The following is a 27,146-nucleotide window of genomic DNA, read 5'->3' on the forward strand; positions in this document are numbered from 1 at the left end:
AGATAGACTGCATTTCTTCAGCTTGTTGAATCCTTACAAACTCCTTTTTCATCCTTTTGTAGTCCTTGAACTCTTCAGGCTCTTTCTGTCATACTTTGCCTTGTTCCTTTTTCAAGACATGAACTCTTCCAGCTTCCTTTTGAAATCTCACTGGCCAAACAAGGTTGATTTCCCTTAACCAGTTTTACGCTAGAAGGCTTGGTCCTCTGCCTCTCAATACCATCACTGGTAGCTGTGCTGATTGGTTTCTATAATGGACAGTTACTCTACTAATACCTTTTTCTTAGATTTCTTCTCCTGTGTATGTTTTCAACTAGGCAGATGTTTGTTCCAAATTTATTTGATGTTCACCATTATTTAAATATCTAAAAGTGTGTTTTCCGTGTCGACTTCCATTTTTACTGGTTTACCATTCACTTTTCCTGTAACAAATATTGGCACTGTCTTCCCAACTTTCCTGTTAATCAATGAATAAATGTCAGAATGTGTTATTTCAGGCTCTTCTATACTGTAGATTTCATTGGGCTTTTTCCATTGTTTGCAAGCCTGTCTCATTATATGTCCTCTTCTGTGACAAAAATAACATCCTACTTCTTTAAATTACCAATCATTAAAAGATTAAAGTTGTTCTTCAATTTAGTTGCTAAATTATTTCTTCTTATTTTTTGATTAGCGGAGGCTTTATCCCACTTTGCAGCAGTCTCGCTTTTTTGCACCACTTTCGGCTGACTTTTCCTGCCCAATTTGCGCCATTTGCACCTCTTGTATTGCTTGTGAATCTCTTAGATTGCTTTCCCTGGACAGCGCTATTTCTAATGCTTTCTTAAAATCCAGATTCACTTCAGCCAGCAACTTTCTCTGAACAGTGTCTTCTTTCACACCACACACTAAACAACCTCTGAGCATGTTGTTCAGAGTCTCACTGAACTTGCAATGTTCCATTTCAAATGCTTCAAATTAACCATGGGGCTCTATTTCATAAATTGAATTGGAACCTCTGCATCATGACTGAGGACTTAGGTTGAAAATGTCCCTTCATGATGTCCATCAGTTCTCCGAAATTCTTCGAATCTGGGGCAGTAGGTACCATAAAACTTCAAATCAAACTGTAGGTTTTGCTCCCACAAGTACTCAAGAGGATCACTACCTCTTCTCTTCCCCATGATTTTGATCGCTTGAAAGAAGAATCATCTGTGACTGGCTCAAAGGGATTGATTCTACCAAATTGTGGAATTTTGGGTGCGTATATCTTCTGTTATTTTAACGAACATTGATAATCATAATCGTTGGGTGAGGTACAGTACTGATTCCGATTTATCTTGATTTATCCTGATTTATCCTCATTGCCAGTTTGTTGTAGCGTGGCTGAGTCGCCTATTTGTAATAGAGTTGATCCGCAGACAACTTTCTAAGCAGAAACATTAGGTTTATTTTCAACATAGCCAGTAGCAACTACATGTGTGCTTTCAACTCCATTTCTATTTCTACGTTGACTGTGGAGGTAGCCCGCACTGCTAACATTTTGGTTTATGCAGAACATATGATCTTACATCACAGGATTATTCTTAAAGGTACAGTCCAACACTTAACAAAACCACAATTACTACAACACCCAATGTGCATTCTGACCAGGCAGCACAGGAGCAGGGTGATGAAGAAGACCAGGGCTGCATTTTACATACCCCCACCAGGCATGTTTTTGACCCTGAAAATACGCTGCCCACACCATATACTAGCCATGGGCAGTTGGGCGGGAGTGGACAGCGCGATTTTTTCAATAATCATTTCAAAGGAAGAGAAGGGTTTCTATTTTAGGGGCTGCCCTTTGCCGATCAAGGGGTGGTCCCCATAAGATAGAACCCCCTCTTTCACCTTACCCATCCACAGCCTTAAACACACCCCACTACCTATTTCTCCCCTCCCTGACCTGCTCAAACCCTCCCAGCCTAATACCCGAGACTTACCTGTTTCCGGGGATCCATGGGTTTTCTTCCTCCTCCTCTTGCAGTCCCAGTAGTACCCACTATTGTGCTATCGGTGCTGCCGGGACTGATGGAGCTGCCAGCCAATCCAATTGGCTAGCAGCTTCCGAGGATGGGCCTCACTCCCAGAAAGGGTTGGAAGACCCACTCAGGCCTTATTTCGCCCACCCACAGCATGTTATGACTGTGGGGTGAGCTGTTCACCTCCCCCCACCACAGCAATATTCAGCACCATATCTTGATTTTACACCAGCAGCCATCAGCAGATACTGGCACTGTATAATTTAGAGGCAGGACCTGCACGTGGTGAGACACTGGAAATGGGTGGCCTCCAGCCAGGGCAGGTGGCAAGGATGGTACAGAGGTCAACGTTGAACACGATTTCTGCCGCAGAGGACTCAGATGAGCACTTCCGTGAGGCAGGCTACAGAAGAAGTCTTGATGGGTGAACACAACAAAATGCTTGGCACATTGGGAACTCTTCCAAAAATCCTGCATCCAATGTTAAGGAGCATGGAGGAGTCCAACACCAACATGATACAAAGCTTTGCACAGAGTGTGCGGCCAATAGTTTCAAGCATGAAAGCAATGGATAAATCCATCAGTGCACTTGTGGGACCAGTCGTGATGCAGGTCTCGTCTCCCAGCTTCCATTGCAGCGCAAGCAGAAGCTACCAATGTCTGAGTTCTGCAATGGAAACACAGAATGAAGTAATGCAAGGTCAACATGCTACCATGCAGGCTCAGACTGTTGCCATCATGGTTGTAGCTAGGCAGCGTTATTCAAAACAGGGCACAGGGTGTCAAGCTGTCTAGTAGTCTGTCCTGTAACAGGTTAATAGCATTGCTGAGTCGCTGCCTTGGTGATGTGACTCCATGGAGTACAAACCTGCTTTCCTCTCTCAGAAAGACAGCGTTTGTCCTCCCATGACTGCCCCTCCACTGGCCCCTATTGTTGGCTGTCTGTCCAGACTGCTACTATCCATGCCGAGATGCTACAGTTTGGAGTCAGGTCTCTTTCAAAAAGCCAGTTCAATGAACTGAAAGAGTTAAGTCACCTTTACTGACTTCTCTTGTCCACAATTTCAAGGACCAAAACTAAAGTCAGCACCAGCCATGCTACAGCCACTGGGGTAGCATGGCATAGAAGCACGAGGAGCCACAAAGGCACACAGAAGACAGCCATAAGGATGATTGGCCAGTTGACTTTGTGTATAAAATGGAATGATTTTATTTATAAATTTGATTGTATGTTGACTGTCTGGTGGCTTTTAGTTTAACATTGTGGCCAAGCTGATGTGATGGTCAGTGACAGGGGAGGTAAGGTGTGGGACTGTTTGTGACTGTGTAATTGGGGTTGTGGTCACTGTTATTGCATCTGAATGAATCCTTCACATACAGTCGGGCCAGAAAGGGGTTGTGTTTAGTTCCGTTCACTCTCCCCATTCCTTCCTGCTCGCCATATGGCGAGGAGACAGAGGTTCTCACCTCATGATGGTGAGGTTGTGCAGAATGCAGCAGACAACCATAGATCTTATGACCACTTTACTGAGTACTGCAAGGTTTTTCCAGCGTGGTTCAGACAGCAAAAGTGTTGTTTTAGCACGCCAATGGTCTTCTGTATCGTATTTGGAAGGCAGCATAGCCTTCATTGTATGCATGCTGCTTATGTGTGTGCAGATCATCAGCCATGTGGTTGGCAGATCGCATTTGTCACCCCATAGCTACCTTTGGTTTGCTCAAATGGTGGCCCAAATGCAGCTGGCACAGCAGACCACTGCAAAATGAAGGCCTCTTAGAGTATATGGTCCAGTGAGTTTCCTATTGGATACCTTATGTACAATACATAAAGCATTTACCTATCAAACTTTAAAATCTTCTTTCTACTAGAGAGGATCAAGAATGAAAGCCTCTAAGCCATGCATCAATTACAGGCCAGAAAAATCTAAGAAACTGACTGCATAAATAGCTTAAAGGAAAATTTTCCGCAAACTGGAATTATTTGTATTTTAATAACTGTTTGAATCCTAAGGGGTAAAGAAGCTGTCTAATAAAGATATCATTTAAAAACTAGCATCTGCCTCACAAATAGGTTAATAGATAAGTCTACTGCATGATGTGATATTGAGCAATACACGCCAGAAAGATTCCAGGAATGATCTTGGTTAGCAGTGTGAAGGGTCATAAAAGTCAGCCTCAATGTGTTGTATTGTGCTGTATTTTTCTTCACAAAGGGTAGTAGAAATCTGAAGTTCTTTCCTACAGGAGCCTGATATTGGGAAAATTGGAGCTTTCAGGACTAAGATTGATAAATTTTTACTTGGTAGGGAGGCCAAGGGATATGGAGCTGAGACAGTTAAATGGAGTTGAGGTGTAGGTTAGACATGATCAACTTGAACAGAAGGGCAGGCTCAAGGCCCTGAATGGTCTACTCCTGTTCCAATGTTTTCCAATCTGCAAACTAAAAAAATCTTTAGCCTGAAATATAACGACAGTATTCTATTGTTCAGCTGTTGAATCATGACAACAATGGCATATTATCTTCCTTCATCCACCATGTGTTTAGTTCTAACTTGAATGTTGTGGTTAATTATATGTATGACTAATGCAGAGTTGATTGATGAGAGGATACCATAACATGAGTTGTATAATTGTCAGGATTTTTAACTGTATCAGGAAGAGTTTAACTGAGTAAAACATTTAGAAAGGGTGACTACATCTGTCTACAAAAATTCTGTAATTCCCTGTACTTTTTACAGACTTACATTTTGCCCAGTATGGCAATTTTCAAAGCAGAGGAAGCCAGTGAGGAGCCAGCAGCCATGTTGAATAACATGCGTGTGTATGGAACGTGTGTCCTCACCTGCATGGCTCTTGTAGTCTTTGTAGGAGTCAAATACGTCAACAAGTTTGCTTTGGTGTTCCTGGCCTGTGTCATCTTATCCATTCTTTCCATTTATGCTGGAGTTATCAAATCTGCAATTGATCCACCAAGCTTCCCGTAAGTACAATACCACAAGGTGACAATACAATATTTAATAATATTAGACCAAAAATCATGGTGCCTGCTGTGTACCATGAGACCATATTTAATTGAAACATATTGGACTTTAATTCAAAGTCAAAGCTGATTTACTCAGCCAAATCACCTGTAGAGTTAACAGGCTGGTAACCTGGTCTGAGGACAAGTAAAAGGAAAAAAACCCTAAAGTGGAAATGTGGAGAATATTGAAAAGTTACAGCAAAATGAAAGATTTCACACACCTTCTAAACACCCTTACATGTTGATTGACCTGCTATGAATTTTTACTTTGTTGCCTGGGTTGGGATAATTAACCTTTACCTATTCTGGGTAACTATTTCATTCAGCCACCTTTCCCAATGGAGACAATTCTGAAGAATGTTGTATGAAGGAAGGAGCAAAACCATTCCAATTTAGATTCAGGCCAGCAAAAATTGAGAAAAATCCTAGTTAGATACAGTTAGATAAAGCACAGGCTTCCAGAACACCATAGACCCCTGGATTTTTCAATTCACATTTTTTCATACTCTTGTTGAATTCAATGGGTAAACAGTCAGCAGAAAACCTAAACTAGAGATCAGTGCATCATAAGGTATTCCATGAACTTGCCTATTGTGAACTGATAGAAATCAATAGTTTCAGCAAAGGCAAAAGCAGCATACAATGGTCCGAATCCCAACCACAAAAATAGAAACCTTAGAATATAAGAATTGTTAGAAACAGAAAAGCAGCATTAACAAGCAAATCTTTATTTGAAAGATCAACTCAATCTACCACTTTTTGCTGTATTCCACAATTCCTTCTTTCTCAAAGTGAACCTAATTGTTTCATGAACCTATTTATACTGCCAAGTTTAATACTCTTTCTTGGTAACTTTTAATCCACGACTCCTTTACCTTCTGAATTACAAAAAGTCATCTGATTTTACCTCTTATTTATATCTTCCTCATTTATGTCCTCTCCATTGATACATTAACGCTTTGTAGAAGTGAAGTATTTTCCTTAATCAGTTTTATCATTTCCTTCATAACCTAGTTATTCTCAAATTTGTGCAAATGACTTCTGATCAATTTCTGACCAATTTTCCCTTATAGAGAATGACATTTGAATTATTTGCTTATTTAATAGATTATGGGCTGGATTTTGCAATAAGCAGCAAAGGAACATTGTTCGCCACTGACCTTGAAGAAAGCTGCCCACAATGATCTAGCGATTAGTTTTCCCCTTTCCCATTAGCAGTTTAAATCTGGCCCCAAGTCAAGGGGATCCCCAGATGTCAGCAGCAATGCTGTCAGCAAGCAAGGTAACAAGTTAATTACATTGACGTTTTCCCGGGACACAAACCAAGTAGTCAAAAGCCTTTGTTTTAAATTTAAATTTTTAGATAGCAAAAGAGTTGATTTATAATTGGGTGCAAAAAGGACCTAAAATATCATAAGCTTTAAAACTAATGTTTCAAAAATATTTCGAACCTTTGAATCATGCTGGAGAAATTTGGCATTCTACAAATGTGAAATTAGCTTTTTAGGGCAGTGAGGATGCTCAGCAGTAATTGTAATTTTAGTACATCATTAAAAACCCAATTACATCAAGTTCAGATCAGGGACAGGATCAGATCAGGGACATTTAAAAGATTTAAAAGATTATCAGATCAGGGACAGGTTGCAATCGGGGACAGGTTCGGATCGGGGACAGGTTCCGATGGGGGACAGGTTCGGATCGGGGACAGGTTATTATAGGGGACAGGTTTGGATCAGAAACAGGTTCGGATCGGGGACAGGTTCGGATCGGGGACAGGCTCCGATGGTGGACAGGTTCGGATCGGGGTCAGGTTCGGATCGGGGTCAGGTTCGGATCGGGGACAGGCTCCGATGGTGGACAGGTTCGGATCGGGGTCAGGTTCGGATCGGGGACAGGTTCGCATCGGGGACAGGTTCGGACCAGAGACATGTTCGGATCAGAGACATGTTCGGATCGGGGTCAGGTACGGATCGGGGACAGGTTCGGATCGGGGTCAGGTTCGGATCGGGGACAGGCTCCGATGGTGGACAGGTTCGGATCGGGGTCAGGTTCGGATCGGGGACAGGTTCGCATCGGGGACAGGTTCGGACCAGAGACATGTTCGGATCAGAGACATGTTCGGATCGGGGTCAGGTACGGATCGGGGACAGGTTCGGATCGGGGACAGGTTCGGATCGGGGTCAAGTTCGGATCGGGGACAGGTTCGGATCGGGGACAGGTTCGGATGGGAGACAGGTTCAAATCAGGGATAGGTTCGGATGGGAGACAGGTTCGGATCGGGGACAGGTTAGGATCAGAGACAGGTTCTGATCAGAGACAGGTTCGGATCGGCGTCAGGTTCGGATCGGCGTCAGGTTCGGATCGGCTTCAGGTTCGGATCGGCTTCAGGTTCGGATCGGGGACAGGTTCGGATCGGGGACAGGTTCGGATCGGAGACAGGTTCTGATCGGCGTCAGGTTCTGATCGGGGACAGGTTCGGATGGGGGACAGGTTCGAATCAGGGATAGGTTCGGATGGGAGACAGGTTCGGATCAGGGACAGGTTCGGATCGGGGACAGGTTCGGATCAGAGACAGGTTCGGATCGGGGACAGGTTCGGATCGGGGACAGGTTCGGATCAACTGGAAATACCCGATCACAAAACCTCAAAGGCTACAACAACAAAAAATTCATAGGGTGACCAAAAATTGAATTCCCTAATGCAGATAGAAAAAGTAAAATTGGAATTCAAAAGAAGAAAATAGAGGTGGCCCACAATGAGGAGACCATTATGACTGTTCTGCATGATAGCAATTTGATATTACAAGTACTGTCAGTCAAGATATCTGTCCCTTCTTGTGTCCAGTACTTACCTAGGTAATGGTTTTGTGTCCAGAACACTTCTAGCACACTAAAATTTATGAAATGTATAAAATAAAACTTCATTTTAACTTCAGACCCAGAACTGAAAATTTACAAATACTTGCCTCTCTGCAAACTTCCCTCACCAAAAACAAACTGATGATAAAAGCAAAATACTGCAGATGCTGGAAATCTGAAATGAGAACAGAAAATGCTGGAAAAATTCAGCGGGTCTGACAGCATCTCTGGAAAGAGAAACAGAGTTAATGTTTCGACTCAGAATGACTCTTCTTCAGAGCTGAATCTGCCATGATTTTGATATCAGCTACATTTGCTGAAAGGAATTAATATGTGTGCCTGTAAAGGAACAGACCAGCTAAATAAACCCCACCTTAGCTGCAGCATAATACATTGTACAGTAAATGGTACAACATGACATCATCATCCCTTACCATAAGCAACATCACAGGAGATCTCCTAGCACAATATAACAGGTTTCTGCAGAGGATTCCTACTATAAGAGGTTCTTGCCAGTGTGTAACTGAGTTTGCCTCAGAGATACTTCATGTTTCCTAGTCCACAGTTAACTGGATGTTGTCTCTGTTTTCAGGGTCTGTATTCTAGGGAACAGAACATTGTCGTGGCAAGATTTTGATGTGTGTGCTAAAGTGATAACAGTGGCCAATGAAACAGTGACCACCAAGCTTTGGGAGCTCTTTTGCACATCTAGTTTGCTCAATGCCACGTGTGATGAATACTTTGAGAAAAATAATGTGACTGAACTTCAAGGGATTCCTGGAGTCGCCAGTGGACTCATCGTAGGTGAGTAGCGATAAAAAAGCACCAAACAGGTACTTTACTCAGCATGTGTGCAGCATGTGCATCAAGTGTGCACATGTGCATCTCAAATGTCGTCTTCTTCAAGTTATCCTGTTTGCTCCTCTTCTCGCCTGAAGGTGCTGACCTTTGCTGGGTGTGCGGTCCTACAGGTATTTATTTGTGTCACCCTTTCATACTTCACCCAGGCACCCATTCTTCACATATGAGCCCTGAGGGTAAGAATATGCAGGCTACCCCAGAGTCATCACAGCCAAGTCAAACCTGTTTCATTCAACATTCACAGTGATCACTATTAGGAACAAAAACTCTGCTGATTTCCAGCCTCTCCCTAACCAAAAGGCTTTGAGATCAGTTATAAAACCCTTAGCTAAGAATAGCCAATTTAGTAGAATTCAGGATTAGGTCTGAGGTCCTAGGGCCTAGGTGGCTCAGTGTCTTTACTTAACTGAGCGATTGAAGGAGACAGGAGTCTGTGTTTCCAGTTGTCCCATTCTATGATTCTCTTTGTGAAGGTTGATTAAAAGAATACACAGTTTGTTAGAGGGGAAGGATGGCAATGTTAATCTCAGACACTCAGTTGGAAACTAACAGAATCGAGTTGGCTGGCCATGTTTGGTTGCCTTGCCCAATTCTGCTCTTTCTGGAGTCAATGAGAGGTACAATGAGTCCAGTGTTAATGGGTAGCTGGCCCAATCCCAGCAGTTTCCTGGTGGGTGGTTTAGATTAAAATGACCCCTGAGGCATGATGACTTTCACTGATTTCCTGACAATTGATGTTAACAGAGCGAGGAAGAATTATGGGACCAGAAGATGTTCAACTAGTCATGCTGACATTTAACAGGCATTGTGGATTGACCATGGTTTGAAATCAATGAAAAGGGACACCTGGTAGATGTTATAAAGGGGCACCCAATCTGCAATGCCAGGGCAGTAAAATGAAAATCTAACCCATCATTTCTCCAATAGTGAGGAGCCACATGTAGTATTGTCACATCAGGTGATGTGAGGCTCTAAGTGTCAGAACAGCGGTCCTGGGCTTATTTTCCCAAGTTCGCTACCTCCCAAAATCATGAGTAGACTCTCTGTTTGTGCACTTTTGCACCTAAGAAGTGTCAAGCACAACGTATTGGGGAAAAAAATTATGACAGCAAAGCAACAGCTGATAAAAGGCACAATGCAGGAATCTTTTGCAAAGAAAACAGAAAATGGTAGAAAATAGTCAGCAGGTCAGGCAGCATCTGTGGAGAGAAAACAAGAGCTCTCTCTTGCAATATTTCAGGTCTATGACCATTTATCAGACACATATGATCAAACCCAAGATAGGAAACAGGAAATAATGAAACAAACTAAAACCTCATCTGAGAGAAGAGCAGGAATTCTTCAAGGTGGGCATTCCTGGAAGAGAAGTGACAGTGAATTCTAATTGAATAGCAGAGCAGGCTTGAAGGGTCGAATGGTCTTCTCCTACTCCTATTTCCCACGTTCCTATGACTTAAACAATAAAAAAAAGCTAAATACTGCAGATGCTGGAAATCTGAAAGAAATAAATTTGAAAATAATAACTCTCTCTTCCTAGAGCAGCAGTTCAGGGCTTGCTATACATAACCAACATCTTACATGACAAGCACAACTTAAAACAAGGTTGTGTGCAATTACCTACATAACAGATCTATAATCTATGCTGTTAGAACCAGAGACAAAGAGGAAGAGGTAAAAAAGACTAGATTGCGAAGGAAACAAGGAAAGAAAGACTTGCATTTATATAGCGTCTTCCATGACCTCAGGACATCCCAAAGTATTTTACAGCCAATGAAGTACTTTTAAAGTGTATTCACTTGTCATACAAGAAATGCAGGAGCCAAGATGCCAAAGAGAGAAGTGGAGAGAGAAAATGTGGCTTGCATCACTTCTACTAATAGACTACAGGGCTGTAAACCAAACGCAAGCTTCATTAGAGCATCTTCATTATTCGCTATAAGCCATTAGGTCTTTCCTATAGCTAAAATGATTTGGTGATAACACTACATGGACTGCAGCAGTTCAAGAAGGCAGCTCATCGCCACCTTCTCAAGGGTGTTTTGGGATAGGCAATAAAAGCTGACCTAGCCAGCGATGCCCACATCCCTTGAGTGAATTTTTAAAAAACTGGTGAAATATCTCAAAATATCTTGACAATATTGATTGTAATGATCCATTATATCATCTGTTCTGGAGGCTTTGGAACAGCATTCTGCTTTCCAAATGTTCCTCGGGTTATACTTAGGAGCAGCAAAGTGTCCCACAATTGTGTATACTTTCCTCTTGGTAAAAAGCATCATATACAAAACAAAAACAAAGCAAATAAGGTGAAAATGTTTTTGTCAATTGACTTTAACCTACACCCAGTCCACTCATTGTCAGACCCAACTAAACTAAAGCCATATATGGACCTTTTAAATTGCTCTGATTTTCTAATCAAGCTGGGTGAGTGGTTGGGGGAAGATAATTGGAGGTGGAACCTGGTTTTACTTGTTCCCCATCTTTTTCTGCACCAAATTCAAAATTTCTGCAGAGTTGATATTGGGTGCTTCCTGCATTCCTCCTGACTTCTGGGAGCAAAACTGGAAGAGACAGGGCTAGTGAGCTGACACCTGGCGTCCAAAGTTCTGCTAGTTCTGCCTCTGTTACCTCCATACATGCAGTGCTTGCTAAGCCTGAATCCTGGTAGAAGTGTAGCACAACAGAATTTTAATGTTTTGTTTTTGGAAGTTTCAAATTGAAACTCAAGGCACTTAAACCCTTATGTGATTTTTGTCCAGCTCAGTCAGGTTTGGTGCACTGCAGCAATTTCCCTTCCTGCCATCAGAGGAGTCAGTGATGAATGCATTGCGGCCGATACTTGCTAACCCACAGCTATTTAATGCTCCAAGGAGCATTAATTAACTGGAGATGGGACTTCGGCCCCTCACTCAGGAGGAAGTCTGGCCTCAGAGAGTTGCCAACCAATCAGATTGGCCGGCAGCTCTCTAGTTACAGCAATGTCAGAAGCCACAGTGGACAGGACTAGGACTGCAAGCAGTCTCAGAATCTAAGTCCTGGGAGTCCAGGACTAAGTATGCGGGTCTTAGGATGAAGAAGGGAGTTGAGGCCTGGGGAGGTGGTGGTTGTGTAGAGTGGGGTAAAGCATCCAGTGTTGAAAGGAGACTGTTGATGAAGACACCCCCAACCCCCAGCCCAAGGCCTGAGTAGTATCACTTTTCAGACTTACCCCTGCCCCTCAATCCCTCCCACCGGCCTGAAAGTTGAGGTTAAGCCTTAAGTAGCCATAAGTGGCAAGCAATAAATGAGATGAATGAGCAGTTTATTTGCTTTGATGGCATTGATTGAGGTGAACATTTCACTAGGGAAAACCTGGCGAGGAGACTTTTATTCTGTGCATATAAAGCGGCAGACTTGTACAGAGACTGCAGACACTGTAGACCAGTCATAAGGGAAACAGAAAATGCTGGAAAAACTCAGCAAGTCTAACAGCATCTTTGGAGAGAGAAACAGAGTTAATGTTTCGAGTCTGTATGACTCTTCTTCAAAGCTAAAGAAAGATAGAAATAAGATGGAATTTGTACTGTTTAAGGGAGGTGGAGCAAGTAAAGCAGAATAGGTCAGTAATAGGTGGGACCTAAGGAGAGACTGACCAAGGTGTCATGGACACCAGACAAAGCGAGTGTTAATGGTAGTGGTGAAGACTAAAGATGCCAATAGTGGCATAAAGGTAAGAAAGCAGAATGTGTTAATAGCAGAACAAGGGTCAGCACCCTGTGAAAGAACAACATGTAACAAGTACCAGGGGACACTTTTGGTGGGGGGGGGTGATTGGGGAAAAAGGTTTTAAAAAAGGGATAAAAAGGGAGGATAAAAAAAAGGGATAAACTAATGAATAAATGAATAAAAATGAAAATAAAGAAATAAATAAAAATAAATTTATAAAATGGATTAAGAAGAGGGTGAAGATAGAGAAGAGAATTCATGATCTGAAGTTGTTGAACTCAATGTTAAGCCTGGAATGCTGTAAAATACCTAATTGGAAGATGAGATGCTGTTCCTCTAGTTTGCGTTAGCTCTGAAGAGTCATATGGAGTCGAAATGTTAGCTCAGTTTCTCTCTCCACAGTTGCTGTCAGACCTGCTGAGTTTTTCCAGGATTTTCTGGTTTTATTTCAGATTTCCAGCATCTGCAGTATTTTGCTTTTATCTTACTGTAAACCAACTGTTTGGGCAAATAAATTATCATTGCAATCCTCCAATGTTACTGACACAGTGGCAGTAACTTACACTGAGTCATCATTTTAATAAGTAATATTACCACTAAGCGTGCCTGAACTGTGTCCACGAGTCATTCATCTTGACTAAGTGTTTGCCTTCAGCACAGTCAGAAAAGCTGCACCAAAAGCTTAACTACTCCTATAAAGAGAACATGACTTGAACTTTAAAGACCAATGTTGTGAATCAAATCTTTGCAGTTTCAAATGAATGAACCTTTAGTGTGTGAATATTTGATTCATGCTTAGATGGTTAAACATTCAAACTACCCTCTTCCTTTTGGTGACATAGCCGTATTTAGAATATTACACAGCTTCCCGTGTTTTTTTTTTGCTAACTCTCTACATTTAGCAGGTCAAACTAAAGCTTTGAAAAATTCTCAATTAGTATTCTTGTTTATCTGGGCACACTTGATAGAATCAGAATGGGTATTGCACCGTTTATGGGCCATGAATTTGTGGATGATTAGATGAAGGATATTTAGGAAGGAAGTATTGATGGCATCTGAGACTGAACACTGTGCCAAACAACTACCCCAGAATCAAGTGATTTCAGACAAAACACAGGCACATGAAGCAAGCCAAAGTGCATCTATCTAATGGTGCTCAGCCTAATTCAAAAAGTACTGACTGACTTGTGCCACATGCTACAGGTAAACTAAACAAGATCAAGACCGGCTCATTCATCTAACCTGCCTCACATCCACAATGCCCAAAGCATCATGACTGGACACTTCCTACCTTCCTCCTTCTGCCTTTCTTTGCGCCCCCCTCCACACACCGCCCATGCCCCCACAACACCCCCAATTGACCCAGTGTCACTTAAAACTCTGATAAGTAACACAATTTGTGAGCTGAAAATAAAATCAGGCAAGCTTCCTTGGCCTTGTATACTTGACTACTTCAGAAGAGAAGAGGGGTCATTTGGCAGATGTGAAAGAAATAATTAGGTTATCTTGCACTGTTACCTGTTTGCTTTTCTGCAGATAAAAGTACATTGATTAGAATGGGTCACCATACACTTATTCAAGGCAATAAGAATATTACCTGTATGTGAGCCAATGCAATCTGACTGTGATTGCTGTGGCTGACTCAATTTGTATGGACATAACATAATAAAAACAGTTCCAAAGCTGCAGCAGAAATAATCGGAGCCAGTTCCTGTCTCACAGGGCATGGTTTACCTACTGAAAGGGGACATTATGTTAGATAAGAAGTGAAAATTCATCTGCAACTAATCCAACTCTACAAGCCACTGATTCTATTGAATATAATGATAGATCTCAAATCCGAGGCAGAATGCTACAAGTAGTTTGGTGTAGAGAAAATGCCCTCAATCAGTTTAACTCCTTCACCTACACTAGCCTGTAGGTTCAAAAAAACGAATGCATAACCCTAGATTTCTTGTTAGACTGCTGTATTTGTATCAGATTAAGTGTGAAGTTTCACATGTAAATGACGCTGACTGACACCCTGAACTAGCATAAAAGCAAAATACTGCAGATGCTGGAAATCTGAAACAAAAACAAAAATAGCTGGAAAAACTCGGCAGGTCTGACAGCATCTGTGGAGAGGAAGACAGAGTTAATGTTTTGAGTCCATATGACTCTTCATCTGAACTAAAGAAAAATAGAAATGAGGTGAAATATAAGTTGTTTGAGGGGAGTGGGACAGGTGGAGTTGGATAGAGGGCCAGAGATAGATGGAGGCAAAGAAGAGATTGCCAAAGATGTCATAGACAAAAGAACAAAGGGGTGTAGATGGTGGTGATGCTGTCAGACCTGCTGAGTTTTTCCAGCTATTTTTGTTTTTGTCCCTAAGTTAGCATGATGTCTTCCACTTCTGGTATGTGGTATTTTTCTCTCTGTTTTTTGTCTCTCCCTGGAGGTCACATGGCTCCAGGGGATGGAGTAGTGAGGCTGGTGAGGTCAGTGATGATGTGTAGAAGTTACAGAGTGGCTCAGACTCAACGGATGGGCTATCTGTTCTTTCTTGTGTACGTGCTTTTACATCCAGTTTGGAATGCAATCTGAATTGGTGAGATAGGAGGTTGCTTTCTCTGCTGCATTCAAGTGTCCCTTGTGAAATTAGTGTGAGCAAACTTAAAACATGTTTCTAGTGGGCTCTGCTCTAAGATAAAAACAATCCACAATCTCACAATCTCATCCAGGAGGCCAAAGGGATAGTTGGCAGGGGATATGGAAAGTGTACGCTGGGTGCAGTAGAGGGTGTTCTTTTGATGTTGAAGTTATTATATTTTTTGAGTATTACCATCCAGGCAGTTAACATGTGCACATGAAATTATTTCTGAGGTGCTAATTTGATGGAAATAAATAGAGGTTCATGGCTCCATTAATATTGTGAACAATGGGGAAGGTATTTAATTTCAATATAGTTATTGGAACAGAGTAAGGAGATCTATTCTCAATACTTGCTCCATGATTGTGAAAGATGGGCTGCTTGATGGAGAGCTGTTCAATATGAACATCCTTCATCTTGATGAACAATAAAGTAACTGAATATTTAAGTAGATATAGAGGTTTGAGATTTAGGTGATGTCCTCTGAACAAAATATACAGAATTCTGATGCAACTCAACAGGGACAATTTGTCATAATGAATGGGAAAAATCGTCCCCAGATAACTTTATGATAGGTGAGTATTAGAAATTCATCAGTTTTTCCAATATTGTGACAAAAAAAATCTGACTTAGAAAGCAAAATTTGGCAAAGGTGCTGATGATGATCCTAGGTTTTACTTCTCCAATGTGTATTTGACCCAACTGTTGTGAATGGGGATGAAAAATCAATTCTTGCTTTGGGTTTTTGCTTTTGTTTATCAAAACAGATGGTACCACCAGATGGCAAGGAAAACAAACAGATAATCTCTTAGACAACCAGGAGTCAGACAAACTCACACTGCATCCTCCCCCTCCCTTTGCTACAGTTGTTCTTGGCACAAATACAAGTTGCTCAGCTGATAACTGGCTGATCTTGATGTAAGGGACAGGTGAAGGTGAACCTGAACATTTGAGAAATGGGCAAAATTTTAATTCAGGTTAGAAATTCGGTCTCTCAACCCCACTTGGTACCAGAAGTGGAAACTGGCTCTGTTGCACTGCGGTCTGGATTTAAATTCCTTGAAAAGTTGATGTTGAAAGCTAAACTGGGTTGCTTGAATTTGTTAAAGCAACAGTCAGATTTTTTTTTCTGACTACACTTACTCTAATCACAGGCTCAAAAATTGACCCCATCATCACACATTCCAGTGCAGTGCCAAACAAAATGCTTAAGAATCACATTGTGGCTTCTTGTGATTCCACTACCGTGGTGTCATCTGTTGATGAGAGTAGATATTCAACCATCTGGGTAGTCAGGTGATGAAATCCCTGAAAATATCAAGTCCTTGCCAATAGTTAGATATGATTAATGAAGGTTGTCTTCTACCTATTGTGTAAACTACCAGCTCTGTGGAATTTAAAATAATTTTAATCACACATTTAATACATCTACAGCATGTTAATTGGCTTGTCACCCAATGCACAGTTACCAAGGTCAGACCATTGCCAGCAGGAAAATGCCATGAAAGAATAAAAAGCACGACCGACTGTAAATCCCTTGAGCTGAAAAGAGATCTATCTATTATTGGGTGGTACAAAGAAACAGGAAATGTTTTTTAAGTAAAATTGGCGCATCTCATTGAGGATAAGTTAAACTCAACTTGTCCTATCCCCCTTAACCAAGACAATTCATAATAATTATAAATAACAGGAAGGCAAAATCATAGTCAAAGCTGAATTTTCCTGTTGGAGATGTGAATTGGGAAGTGGATTCAATTCTGGGTCACAAACCCATCTCCGTCCTCCAGCCTGCTGTGAATTGTGATTTTTATGGAGTTGAGGTCTTGGTGACCCTAAAGACAGGATTGCAGCGCAAATAGTGGCCGGGGTGGGGGGGGGCGGTGAGGGGCGGTAGGTGACGGCAAGAGGGGTAGGAGCGGAGGCAACAACAGCATTGTTTGGCTGCCATCTGTGGTGGTATTAAAAAAATGAAAGGATCTTCATCTTCAAAGTGGCCAGGGCAAATGGAGATTTGTGACCTGGGAAAGGGTAGAGAAAAGTTGGTTAGTAAAATCTTATTACTGCACAGTAGTTTTTAGTCCAAATATTCACTTTTTTGCATTTAAAAAAACTTATTCAGCATAGCTGCCCCTGCTCCTGCCAGGTTGCAGCTGGTCAGCTTCAGAGCAGTATTTTGCCTTTATTTGTGTGGGTGGTGAGTGGTCCCATGGACGTATTGAGGACAATGATGGTATGTGTGAAAGAGTGAATGGGGATGTCCCTTGCACTGGCAGTGAGGATGTGTGAGGGGTTTTTGAGTGTGTGAGTTGGGAGTGATGAAAATAGTGACTTATCCTGGCGGAACAGTAGAGATCATTCATCTTTTTGCGCCTTGGGTGGCTGTTCTCCTCTGCAGGGTGTTTGTGCTGACCACCGCTGCCACCATCTCCCAAGCCGGGTTGACGGTTTTGCTGCCTATGCTACGGCCGGAGCGGGGGCAGAGCACATCCTGGCGGGCCTCCACAGCATCCAGCAGTTGCTTGAGGGACCCGTTGTTGAAGCGGGGGGTGGGGGGGGTGCTACAGTCTTTCTTCCTTTGCTGGCCAAGTCTTCCAGGCAGCGGTGGTAAGCTGGTGGTCATGAGCGCTTTGCTGGTGGCTGCCTTTTAAAGATGGTGTCCAGTGGTGATGCAACAGTGGGGGTGATGGCGGATGAATGCAAGCCCGCCTGCCATGGAAACTGCCTGACGATACAGCATAAAAATCCACCATTTTCATCAGCATGTAGGGCTCCGTTTTACCAGATGGCTACCACACTTAGTGCAATTCTGGGAAAATTCTGCCCCATAGCTAGAACTCATTTGCACATTTGGGCTCCAGCAAGTCTAACTTAGCAGTAAAGTGAAGGCAAAACTACAATGCTGATTGGCCATGAAGGTGGCCTGAGCACTAGATGTTCCAGGGTGTCCAGTAAAGATACAATTTATAGAAAAGCAGTTAGAAGGAATGCCATGGCTGCAAAGCTGATTGTCTAGAAGGATGGTCTCTGGCCTAAAATGTTCTGCGGCCCTCCGGTTAGAGATACAATTAAGGTTAGCTTGTTGTGGGGATGCTAGGAGTACTCTTCCCCATTGGTCAAGTATTGCAAATATTGGGTTAGAAGTTGTTAGTTGCATTGATCCAGCACATATTTGGGCTAAAGGTTACAAAGCCCCATAGGGAGGAAGATCAGCAGGTGCACACTCTAGGGCCATTGGCCCAGATGACTCTGGGAGTGACCATCTATTCGAATCCCCTCTTTCTGTGACCTCCTCAGCTCCAGCTTCACAGGCCGAGGAGGGTGCCACTGCCACACAGAAGGACCCCGAAAGCAGGCCTGGGCCCACGAAATCTCGGCCCTCCAGAGGACACCTGCCAAACTCATCACAGACAAGGCACTACAGTCAGCAGGCTGCCTCCATCTCTGCTGTGGATGTCCAGGAAGCACCAAGACGTAGTGGCAGGGTTTAGAAAGTCTGGTAAAAGTAGTTGCACAGCCTGGCCATGGGTGTTGATCACTTGAAGATACTGCTCACTATTGTCAATAAACTAAAAATGTCTCCCTGCCTGTGGCTCTTCGTTCTGATGAGCAGTGTTCTTGTCACTCAGATGTGAAACGTTTCTGCACAAGATAAAGGCAGGTGTCTCAGTCCAGGGCCTCTTCCCTGTACTCTGTGCAGCCTTCAGACCACAGTGATGGTCCAGTCTCACACTCCCTGGAAACATTATTGATGCCTGCACCTCGGCAGTGCTGGTCATTGCTGCCAGAATGTAGTGGGCAGGTGCCACAGAGTTCTCTCATTCTCTCTGTGTGCTTTCAGCACCTTTAAGGTGGAGCTGGCCCCCCTTCACACTGGCATCTGTGACCAGTGATGCTGTGCACCTGCTCCTGAAGGGCTGAGGTGCTGAAGGCGGACACAGCATCAGATGCGTCTAAAGTTTCATGGCTGCGTTTCCAATATGGCCCTGATCACGGAGCACAAGCGAGCTGCCCTCAGCCAAACAGGAGTCAGGCATTCTCAGAGGCTGTGTGAAGATCTATGGAGTGTCCTCACTGCATGTTGTCATCATCCTCCTGCGATCAAGCAACTATTGGGGCCTCCACTGCATCTCCATGAGAAGAGCATTCTCACAGTAGGTATTGGCGCTACCATAAGCCAGACTGGAGTCAAACGTTCACACATTCGATGTGAGGATCAATGGGGACACCTCACTGTATGTCATCATCATCCTCCACAAACCTGGCAGCTATGAGGGCCTCCCGAATGCACCTGCCTCATCTAGCCAGTGCAAGGGCCTCATCCCCGTCATTGTCACCACCGAGGACTTCCTCACCCTCATCAGCGTTCTCCTCATTGGAGAAGACCTCCAGCTCCTCCATCTCCTCCTCAGCCAGCTCCTCTCCCCATTGCAGCGCCAGGTTATAAAGGGCGTAGCAGACGACGACGATGCATGACACCCTCTGTGGACTAAATTGCAGGGCTCCATCAGACCGGTCCAGGCACCAGAACCGCATCTTCAGCATTCCAATGGTCTGCTCCACCAAGTTGTAAGCTGCTGCATGGGCCTCATTATAGCGTCACTCTGCTGCAGTCTGAGGCTGCCACATGGGTGTCATCAGTCACGGCCTCTGCAGGGAGCCCTTGTCCCCAAAGAGCCAACTTTACAGCCTCTGTAGACCCTAGAAGACTGCAGGGATCTGCAAGCAACTCAGGATGTAGACGACATGCACACTCCATGGAAACCGTGCGCACACCTGCAGGATGCGTTTCTGGTGGATGCACATCAGCTGCACATTCAGTGAGTGGAAGCCCTGGCGGTTGATGAAGTCCACCATGTGTAGTGACGGAGACCTGAATGTCACATGAGTGCAGTCAATCTCACCCTGCATCTGTGGGAATCCGGGATCAAGGCAAATCCAATGGCCCTTACATCCTGGCTGTCCTGGTCACGGGTGAAATGCACAAAGTTGTGTGCCATGGAGAAGGTGGCATCTTTGATCTCATGGATGCATTTGTGGGTGGCGGATTTTGAAATCCCACAGAAGTCACCTGAGGAGCCCTGAAAGAAGCCACTCACATAGAAATTGAGTGGCATAGAAATTGAGCTTCGCGGTCACTTTCACAGTCACTGGCAGTGGATGCCCTCCATGTCCCCTTGGCGCCAAGTCCACCAGTAAGTGGCAGATATGAGCGACCAGGTCCCTAGAAATGCACAGTCATCAGCAACACTGGTTCTCAGTTATCTGCAGGAATGGCAGGTGGCACCTATAGACCCTGGATGTTGCCAGGCACCGACCAGCCACGGCTCGCTGTCGCTTCTGGGCAGCGTGTATGGGAGCCCCTGCAGCCCCTTCTTCATGAGGTTGTTGCTCTTGCCTTTGCGCAGCCAGGAGCCTCAGTTCCTCCACCTTCTAAGGTTAACGAGGAGACTGCACAACGTGTGCAGTTCAACTGCTCCTCGGTCCAATAAAGTGGTGGTGGACTCGAAGTCTGTGCCGGGGTGGGGTTGGGGGGGGTAAGGAATGGAGCGCTAGTGGCCCTTTGGTGACTCAGCATTACTTGTGTGGGCGGGCAGGCTAGTATCCTGACCCCAATCATATCACTTTGGCTGCGCCTGATCTGTCTCAGTTGCAGAGGCATGGTCAGTTTATACAGGTGTCCGTAATGCGGCCCACTTCCCTTGTTTACCTTGACCCCCACCTCAGTTGTCTGTGCGTGGGATGCAGTGCCAGGGCAGCACTTGACCCCCCACCACCCACCCTCCCCCCCCCAACCCACTGACAACAGTTGCCTCTGAGTCTAGCCAGCAATCGCCCCCAGACACACCCCCACCCTCAGCAGTCACCTCCGAGGCTGGCCAGCACTTGCCCCTGGACACCACCCCCTCAGCAGTCATCTCCAGAGCCAGACATCATTTGCCCCCCAGCACCCCTGAGGCCTGTTAATAACAAACAAGTTGTTGCTCACTCACCTCAGTTCCCCCAAAGTGAAGGCCGCCAAGTGCATGTCGACTGCATGCTGTTGTGAAACACATCGGTGTGCTTTCCCGCCGACATGGACAGACAATAAGGCGAGGTTCCAAAAGCCTGGTGGGATGGCCTTTTAATTATATGCTGATGTATTACAATTAGCTCCCTGCCGACCGATGGCGGGAAACACGGCCCACCATCGGTGTATTAGCAGACAATCGCAACCTGCTTTCATACCGTCATGAAGCAGGTTGCACCATATTTTCTACGCACACCACCTACCATACCTGCCGCCAGCGGGCTCGGAAAATTCCACCCATAATTTCAGTTCACTCCCAAAGGGCGCAGGTGTTCTTTCTTAAAGCTACTTCACAGTATTTAGAACTTGAAGAGATACCAACTTTAAGACACTCTTAACAGCATACCCCAAAATTCATGCATCATCCCAATAATACATACAAATATGTTTCATCACTAATCTTAGGCACAGTACAATTTGATAATTTAAGCCTTATTAATTACACAAATTTCCCACCAATGTGAAGTCTAACACAAAGTAACGGACATTGATGCTTCTCATTTATACAGTATCTCACTGTAGTGACAACCATTCATTCATATCACTCTACCCCTAATTATCATGGCAACAAAATTTTCTCCAAAAAGGTTATTCAAGGGTGAAGAGAGACTTGCATTTATACAGCAACTTTGAAGGCATCAGAACATCCCAAAGCACTTTACAGGAGTTAAGTACTTTTGAAGTGTAGTCACTGTTGCAATGTAGGAGAATGCAGCAGCCAATTTGTATGCAGTAAGTTCCACCTACAACAATGGGATAAATGACCAGATTATCTGTTTTAGTGATATTGGTGGAGGGATAAATATTGGCCAGAACACCAGAATTTCCCTGCTCCTTATCAAACAATATCAGGAGATTTTGTACATTGACCTAAAAAGGCAAACAGATGGTTTAGGGTTTCATCTGAAAATGTCACCTTTGACAGTGCTTCAATCCTTTGGGACTGTGCTAGATTATGTAGTCAAATTGCTGCAATGAAGCTTGAACCCATAACCGTCTGATTCAGCGAAAGTGTCATCACTGACACATCAGTTTTGTAATTTACCCTCTTTAGAAAAAAATTTAAATTTATGTTTAACCGAATATAGTGTAATTTACAGCCTAGAAGGAGGTCCTTCAGCTCGAGTCTATGCTGGCTCTCCACAAAGCAATCCAGTCAGTCCCCCCCCCCACCCCCCCCCCCCCCCCCCCCCCCCCCCCCCCCCACCCCGCCCCCCCACTCATTCTCTGTAGCCCTGCAAGTTTATTTCCTTCAAAAGCTCATCCAATTTCCTTTTGAAGTCACTTCTCTGTATTAAATTCCATCTACCACTTATCTGTCCATTCTGCTATGTCCCGTTGCAGGCAATTTTTATCATCCTCACTGCTTGCCACTCTTTCAAGTTTGGTATTATTGGCAAACTTTGAAACTTTACTCTGCATTCCAAGATCCAAGTCATTTATATATAGCAAAAACAGCAGCGTTCCTAGCACGGATGATGAGGAACACTACTGTCTATCATCCTCCAGTCTGAAAAATAATAATTTACCATGGCTTCACAGTTTTCTGTCTTTAAGCTAATTTTTTTTATCCAATTCGACACTGAACCTCTTATTCTGTGAGCCTCAATTTTGTAAACAGCCTTCTATGTGGTACCTTGTCAAATGTTTTCTTAAAATCCATGTAGACCACATTCACCACACTCCCTTCATCAATCTTCTCTATTACATCATCAAAAAATTTGATTAGATTGGTCAAGCACTATTTGGCTATTATAAATCCATGGTGGCTATCCTTAATTAACTCAAACTTCTTCAAATGTCTGATTTTTTTCCCCTGAATGTTGTTTCTAAAACCTTACCCACCATTGATGTTAAACTGATGGACCTGTAGGGGCCTATCCTTACATCCTTTCTTGAATAAGATTGCCATGTTGGCCACTCTCCAATCCTCTGAACCTCCCTCATGTCTAGGGAAGATTGGGAGATTAAAGCAGGCCCTTCTGTTATCTCCACTCCCACTTGGTAAACCTGGGATGCAAGCCATCCAGATTAGGTGCCTTATGTACTCTAAGGGTTCCAAAGAAGAGCCATATTTTACTCGAAACGTTAACTCTGTTTGTCTTTTCACAGATGCTGTCAGACCTGCTGAGTTTTTCCAGCATTTTCTGTTTTTATCTACTCTAAGCAGAGCCAGCTTTTCCAATGCCACCTCCCTCTTAATTTTCACCCTATCCAATGCCTCTGCCATCTCTACTTCTACCAATATTTTATTAGATTCCTTTTTCTTAGTAAACATTACGTTTACTAAGTAATTCCATATTTTAGCTTTGACCTCTGCCTTTAGGCATATATCACCCACTTTGTCCCTAACAGGAGCCCCCCACCTCTTACCACCTCCTTAGTATCTGCTGCCATTCTATCCTTTTGTTCTCTCTTTTCCAGTCTTATTTTTATCTTTACCTCTCCTCTCAACCTACTGTATTTGACCTGGTTCTAACATCAGTTGTAAAAATGTTATCTGCATACTGTGAAATGTGACACCCAAGTACAATCTTTTGGCTTTAAAATTGAACCTTTGCTCTGTCTTCATGAATTTGTATTTGGCAAACTTTTTCGAAGACTTATATTTTATATAGCACCTTTCATGACTTCATGAATTCCCTGACATGCATCATACATTTTTTTGTTTCATCATATTCTCTACCACCCTCATCATTCAAAGAGCCCTGTATATTGTGATTGGCAAAAATGTACAAAACAGTAGAGGGATATTTTGGGCTCTGTATTGCTGCAGAATAGGAGCATGATGAAGGGACAGAGAAGAGCAAGAAGTGGTGGAAATGGAGAAGTCGAATGTGCAATAGGAAAGGGAGGAAGGGAAGCATGAGGAGCAAGGGAAGCTGCAATATAGATAGCCTCTCTCTGCCATTCTGTGTGACTGAATAATTCATGCTGACAGTCACAAACCCTTTGTCTCTCCTCCTACATTGGCCTCATTGTCCTCTTTTCAACGTCACAAAAATAAAATAAAAGCAGAAAATGTGCATTCAACTCCAATTTTATAAATTCAATTATAACCTAATGCATGTAGAATAAAGGGTTAAAATCAGGAGCACCTGATACTGATGTAACTACCATGTAATGTCACATGACTAAGAGATTGAGACCTGGCAGGAAGCAGAGGTTCAACCTTGTGCAGCGATGCACATAGATCTGTAAATAACCAAGAATTTTTTTTTATGAATAACAGTCGATGGTAGTGTTGTTAGAGTAACAGGCAAACCCTAAAGAAACCCCTTCAAGGCCCCGAACACAAGATGAAACATGATGGCAGTGGACAGATCGTAAAGACCCAGAAAAACTCTAAGAGAAGATGCAGAGCTGAAAGACCCACAAACCATTGGAAAAAGGATAAGAAGAAGAAAGATTGAAGATTCACCTGAGAATGGAGTATCAAGGCTGCAGTAGATACAAGCAAACACACATACTCAGAGTCCAAGCAGCAGTGGGTACAGATCACAACCGACAAGCCAAAATTCTGAAGCAGCAAAAGATCCAGAACTTAGAGTAAGCATGGAGTCTACATTGCCACTACCAGGAACATGCCAAAGCACAAAAGGCTCACAACATTAGTATGACTAATGGGAAACAAAGCAGCAGGTTAGTGTGCGTGTGTGTGGGGGAGGTGCGGGGGGTGTGGATTCAACTTCATGGAAAATTATGAAAAAACTGAAAAGAAAGGAGAGCCTAGGAGAGGCTATTAAAGTCTCCAGAACACAAAATAGGACAGAGTGTTTGGAAAGGGCTAGGAATCTAACTCCTAGCACATCAGATGACAATGAGAAAGGGGACGGGAAATACAGGACTGAAAATGTTGTATCTGAATGCACGCAGTATATGAAATAAAGTACATGAGCTTGAGGCGCACACTGAAATTGGCAGGTATGAAGTGGTGGGCATTACGGAGATATGGCTGCAAGGGGATCAGGACTGGGAGCTAATTATCCAAGGATATACATCCTATCGAAAAGATAGGCAGGTTGGCAGATGGGGTGGGGTTGCTTTGTTAGTAAGAAATGAAATTAAATCGATAGCAACAAATGATGTAGGGTCAGATGATGTAGAATCTGTGTGGGTAGAGTTGAGGAACCGCAAAAGTAAAAAAAACCATAATGGGAGTTATGTACAGGCCTCCGTACAGTAGTCAGGATGTTGGGCACAAGATACACCAGGAGATTGAAAAGGTGTGTAAGAAAGGCAAGGTTACAGTGATCATGGGGGATTTCAATATGCAAGTAGACTGGGAAAATCAGGTTGGTAGTCGATCCCAAGAAAAGGAATTTGTGGAATGTCTATGAGATGGCTTTTTGGAGCAGCTTGTGGTGGAGCCCACTAGGGAACAGGCAATTCTAGATTTAGTGATGTGTAATGAGGCAGATTTGATAAGGGAGATTAAGGTGAAGGAACCCTTAGGAGGAAGTGACCATAATATGATAGAATTTACCCTGCAATTTGAGAAGAAAAAGCTGGAATCAGATGTAACGGTATTACAGTTGAATAAAGGCAGCTACAGAGGCATGAGGGAGGAGCTGGCCAGAATTGACTGGTAGATGAGCCCAGCAGGAAAGACAGTGGAATAGCAATGGCAGGAGTTTCTGGGAGTAATTTGGGAGACACAGCAAAAATTCATCCCTAGGAAGAAGAAGCATACTAAAGGGGGGACGAGGCAAACATGGCTGACAAGGGAAGTCAGGGACAGCATAAAAGCTAAAGAGAAAGCATACAATGTGGCGAAGAGCAGTGGGAAACCAGGGGATTGGGAAGCCTACAAAGACCAATAGAAGACAACTAAAAAAGAAATAAGGACGGAGAAGATTAACTACGAGGGTAAACTGGCCAGTAATATAAAAGAAGATTGCAAGTGTTTTTTTAGATATATAAAGAGTAAGAGAGAGGCAAAAGTGGACAGTGGGCCGCTGGAAAATGACGCTGGAGAAGTAATAATGGGGAACAAAGAAATGGCGGAGGAACTGAATAGGTACTTTGCATCAGTCTTCACAATGGAAGACACGAGTGACATCCCCAAAGTTCAAAAGAGTCGGGGGACAGAGGTGAGTATGGTGGCCATTACCAAGGAGAAGGTGCTAGGAAAACTGAAAGGTCTGAAGGTGGATAAATCACCTGGACCAGATGGATTACACCCCAGAGTTCTGAAGGAGATAGCTGAAGAGATAGTGGAGGCGTTAGTGGTGATCTTTCAGGAATCACTGGAGTCAGAAAGGGTCCTAGAGGACTGAAAAATCGCTAATGTAACCCCCCTGTTTAGGAAGGGAGTGAGGCAAAAGACCAGAAATTACAGGCCGATAAGCCTGACCTCGGTTGTTGGTAAGATTTTAGAGTTCATTATTAAGGATGAGATTTCAGAATACTTGGAAGTGCATGGGAAAATCGGGCAAAGTCAGCATGGTTTCATCAGGGGAAGGTCATGCCTGACAAATCTGTTAGAATTCTTTGAGGAAGTAATGAGTAGATTAGACAAAGGAGAGCCAATGGATGTTATCTACTTGGACTTCCAGAAGGCCTTTGACAAGGTGCCGCATAGGAGGCTGCTCAGTAATATAAGAGCCCATGGTGTTAGAGGCAAGGTACTAGCATGGATAGAAGATTGGCTGTCTGGCAGGAGGCAGACAGTGGAGATAAGGGGGTCCTTCTCACGATGGTGGCCAGTGACTAGTGGAGTTCTGCAGGGGTCAGTGTTGGACTACAACTTTTCACTTTATACATTAATGATCTAGATGAAGGAACTGAGAGCATCCTGGCTAAGTTTGCAGATGTTACAAAGATAGGTGGAGGGACAGTTAGTATTGAGGAGGCGGGGAGGCTGCAGAAGGATTTGGACAGGTTAGGAGTATGGGCAAAGAAGTGGCAGATGGAGTACAACGTGGGGAAGTGTGAGGTCGTGCACTTTGGTAGGAAGAATAGAGGCATGGACTATTTTCTGAATGGGGAGAGAATTCAG

The 27,146-nt window shown here is 43.6% G+C and overlaps 1 protein-coding gene across 1 annotated transcript in view; it reads left to right on the top strand.

Annotated features, from left to right (window-relative positions):
* The window catches only part of LOC121287539 (solute carrier family 12 member 5-like), a 426,506-nt gene that overhangs the window by 278,356 nt on the left and 121,004 nt on the right, over positions 1-27,146 (top strand). Inside the window, exons 7-8 of the mRNA XM_041205472.1 lie at positions 4,742-4,983; positions 8,476-8,687. Coding sequence (XP_041061406.1) covers positions 4,742-4,983; positions 8,476-8,687 — 454 coding nt within the window. The remainder of the gene's footprint in view (positions 1-4,741; positions 4,984-8,475; positions 8,688-27,146) is intronic.

The sequence above is a fragment of the Carcharodon carcharias genome, chromosome 14 (assembly GCF_017639515.1).
Source record: "Carcharodon carcharias isolate sCarCar2 chromosome 14, sCarCar2.pri, whole genome shotgun sequence".
NCBI lineage: Eukaryota > Metazoa > Chordata > Chondrichthyes > Lamniformes > Lamnidae > Carcharodon > Carcharodon carcharias.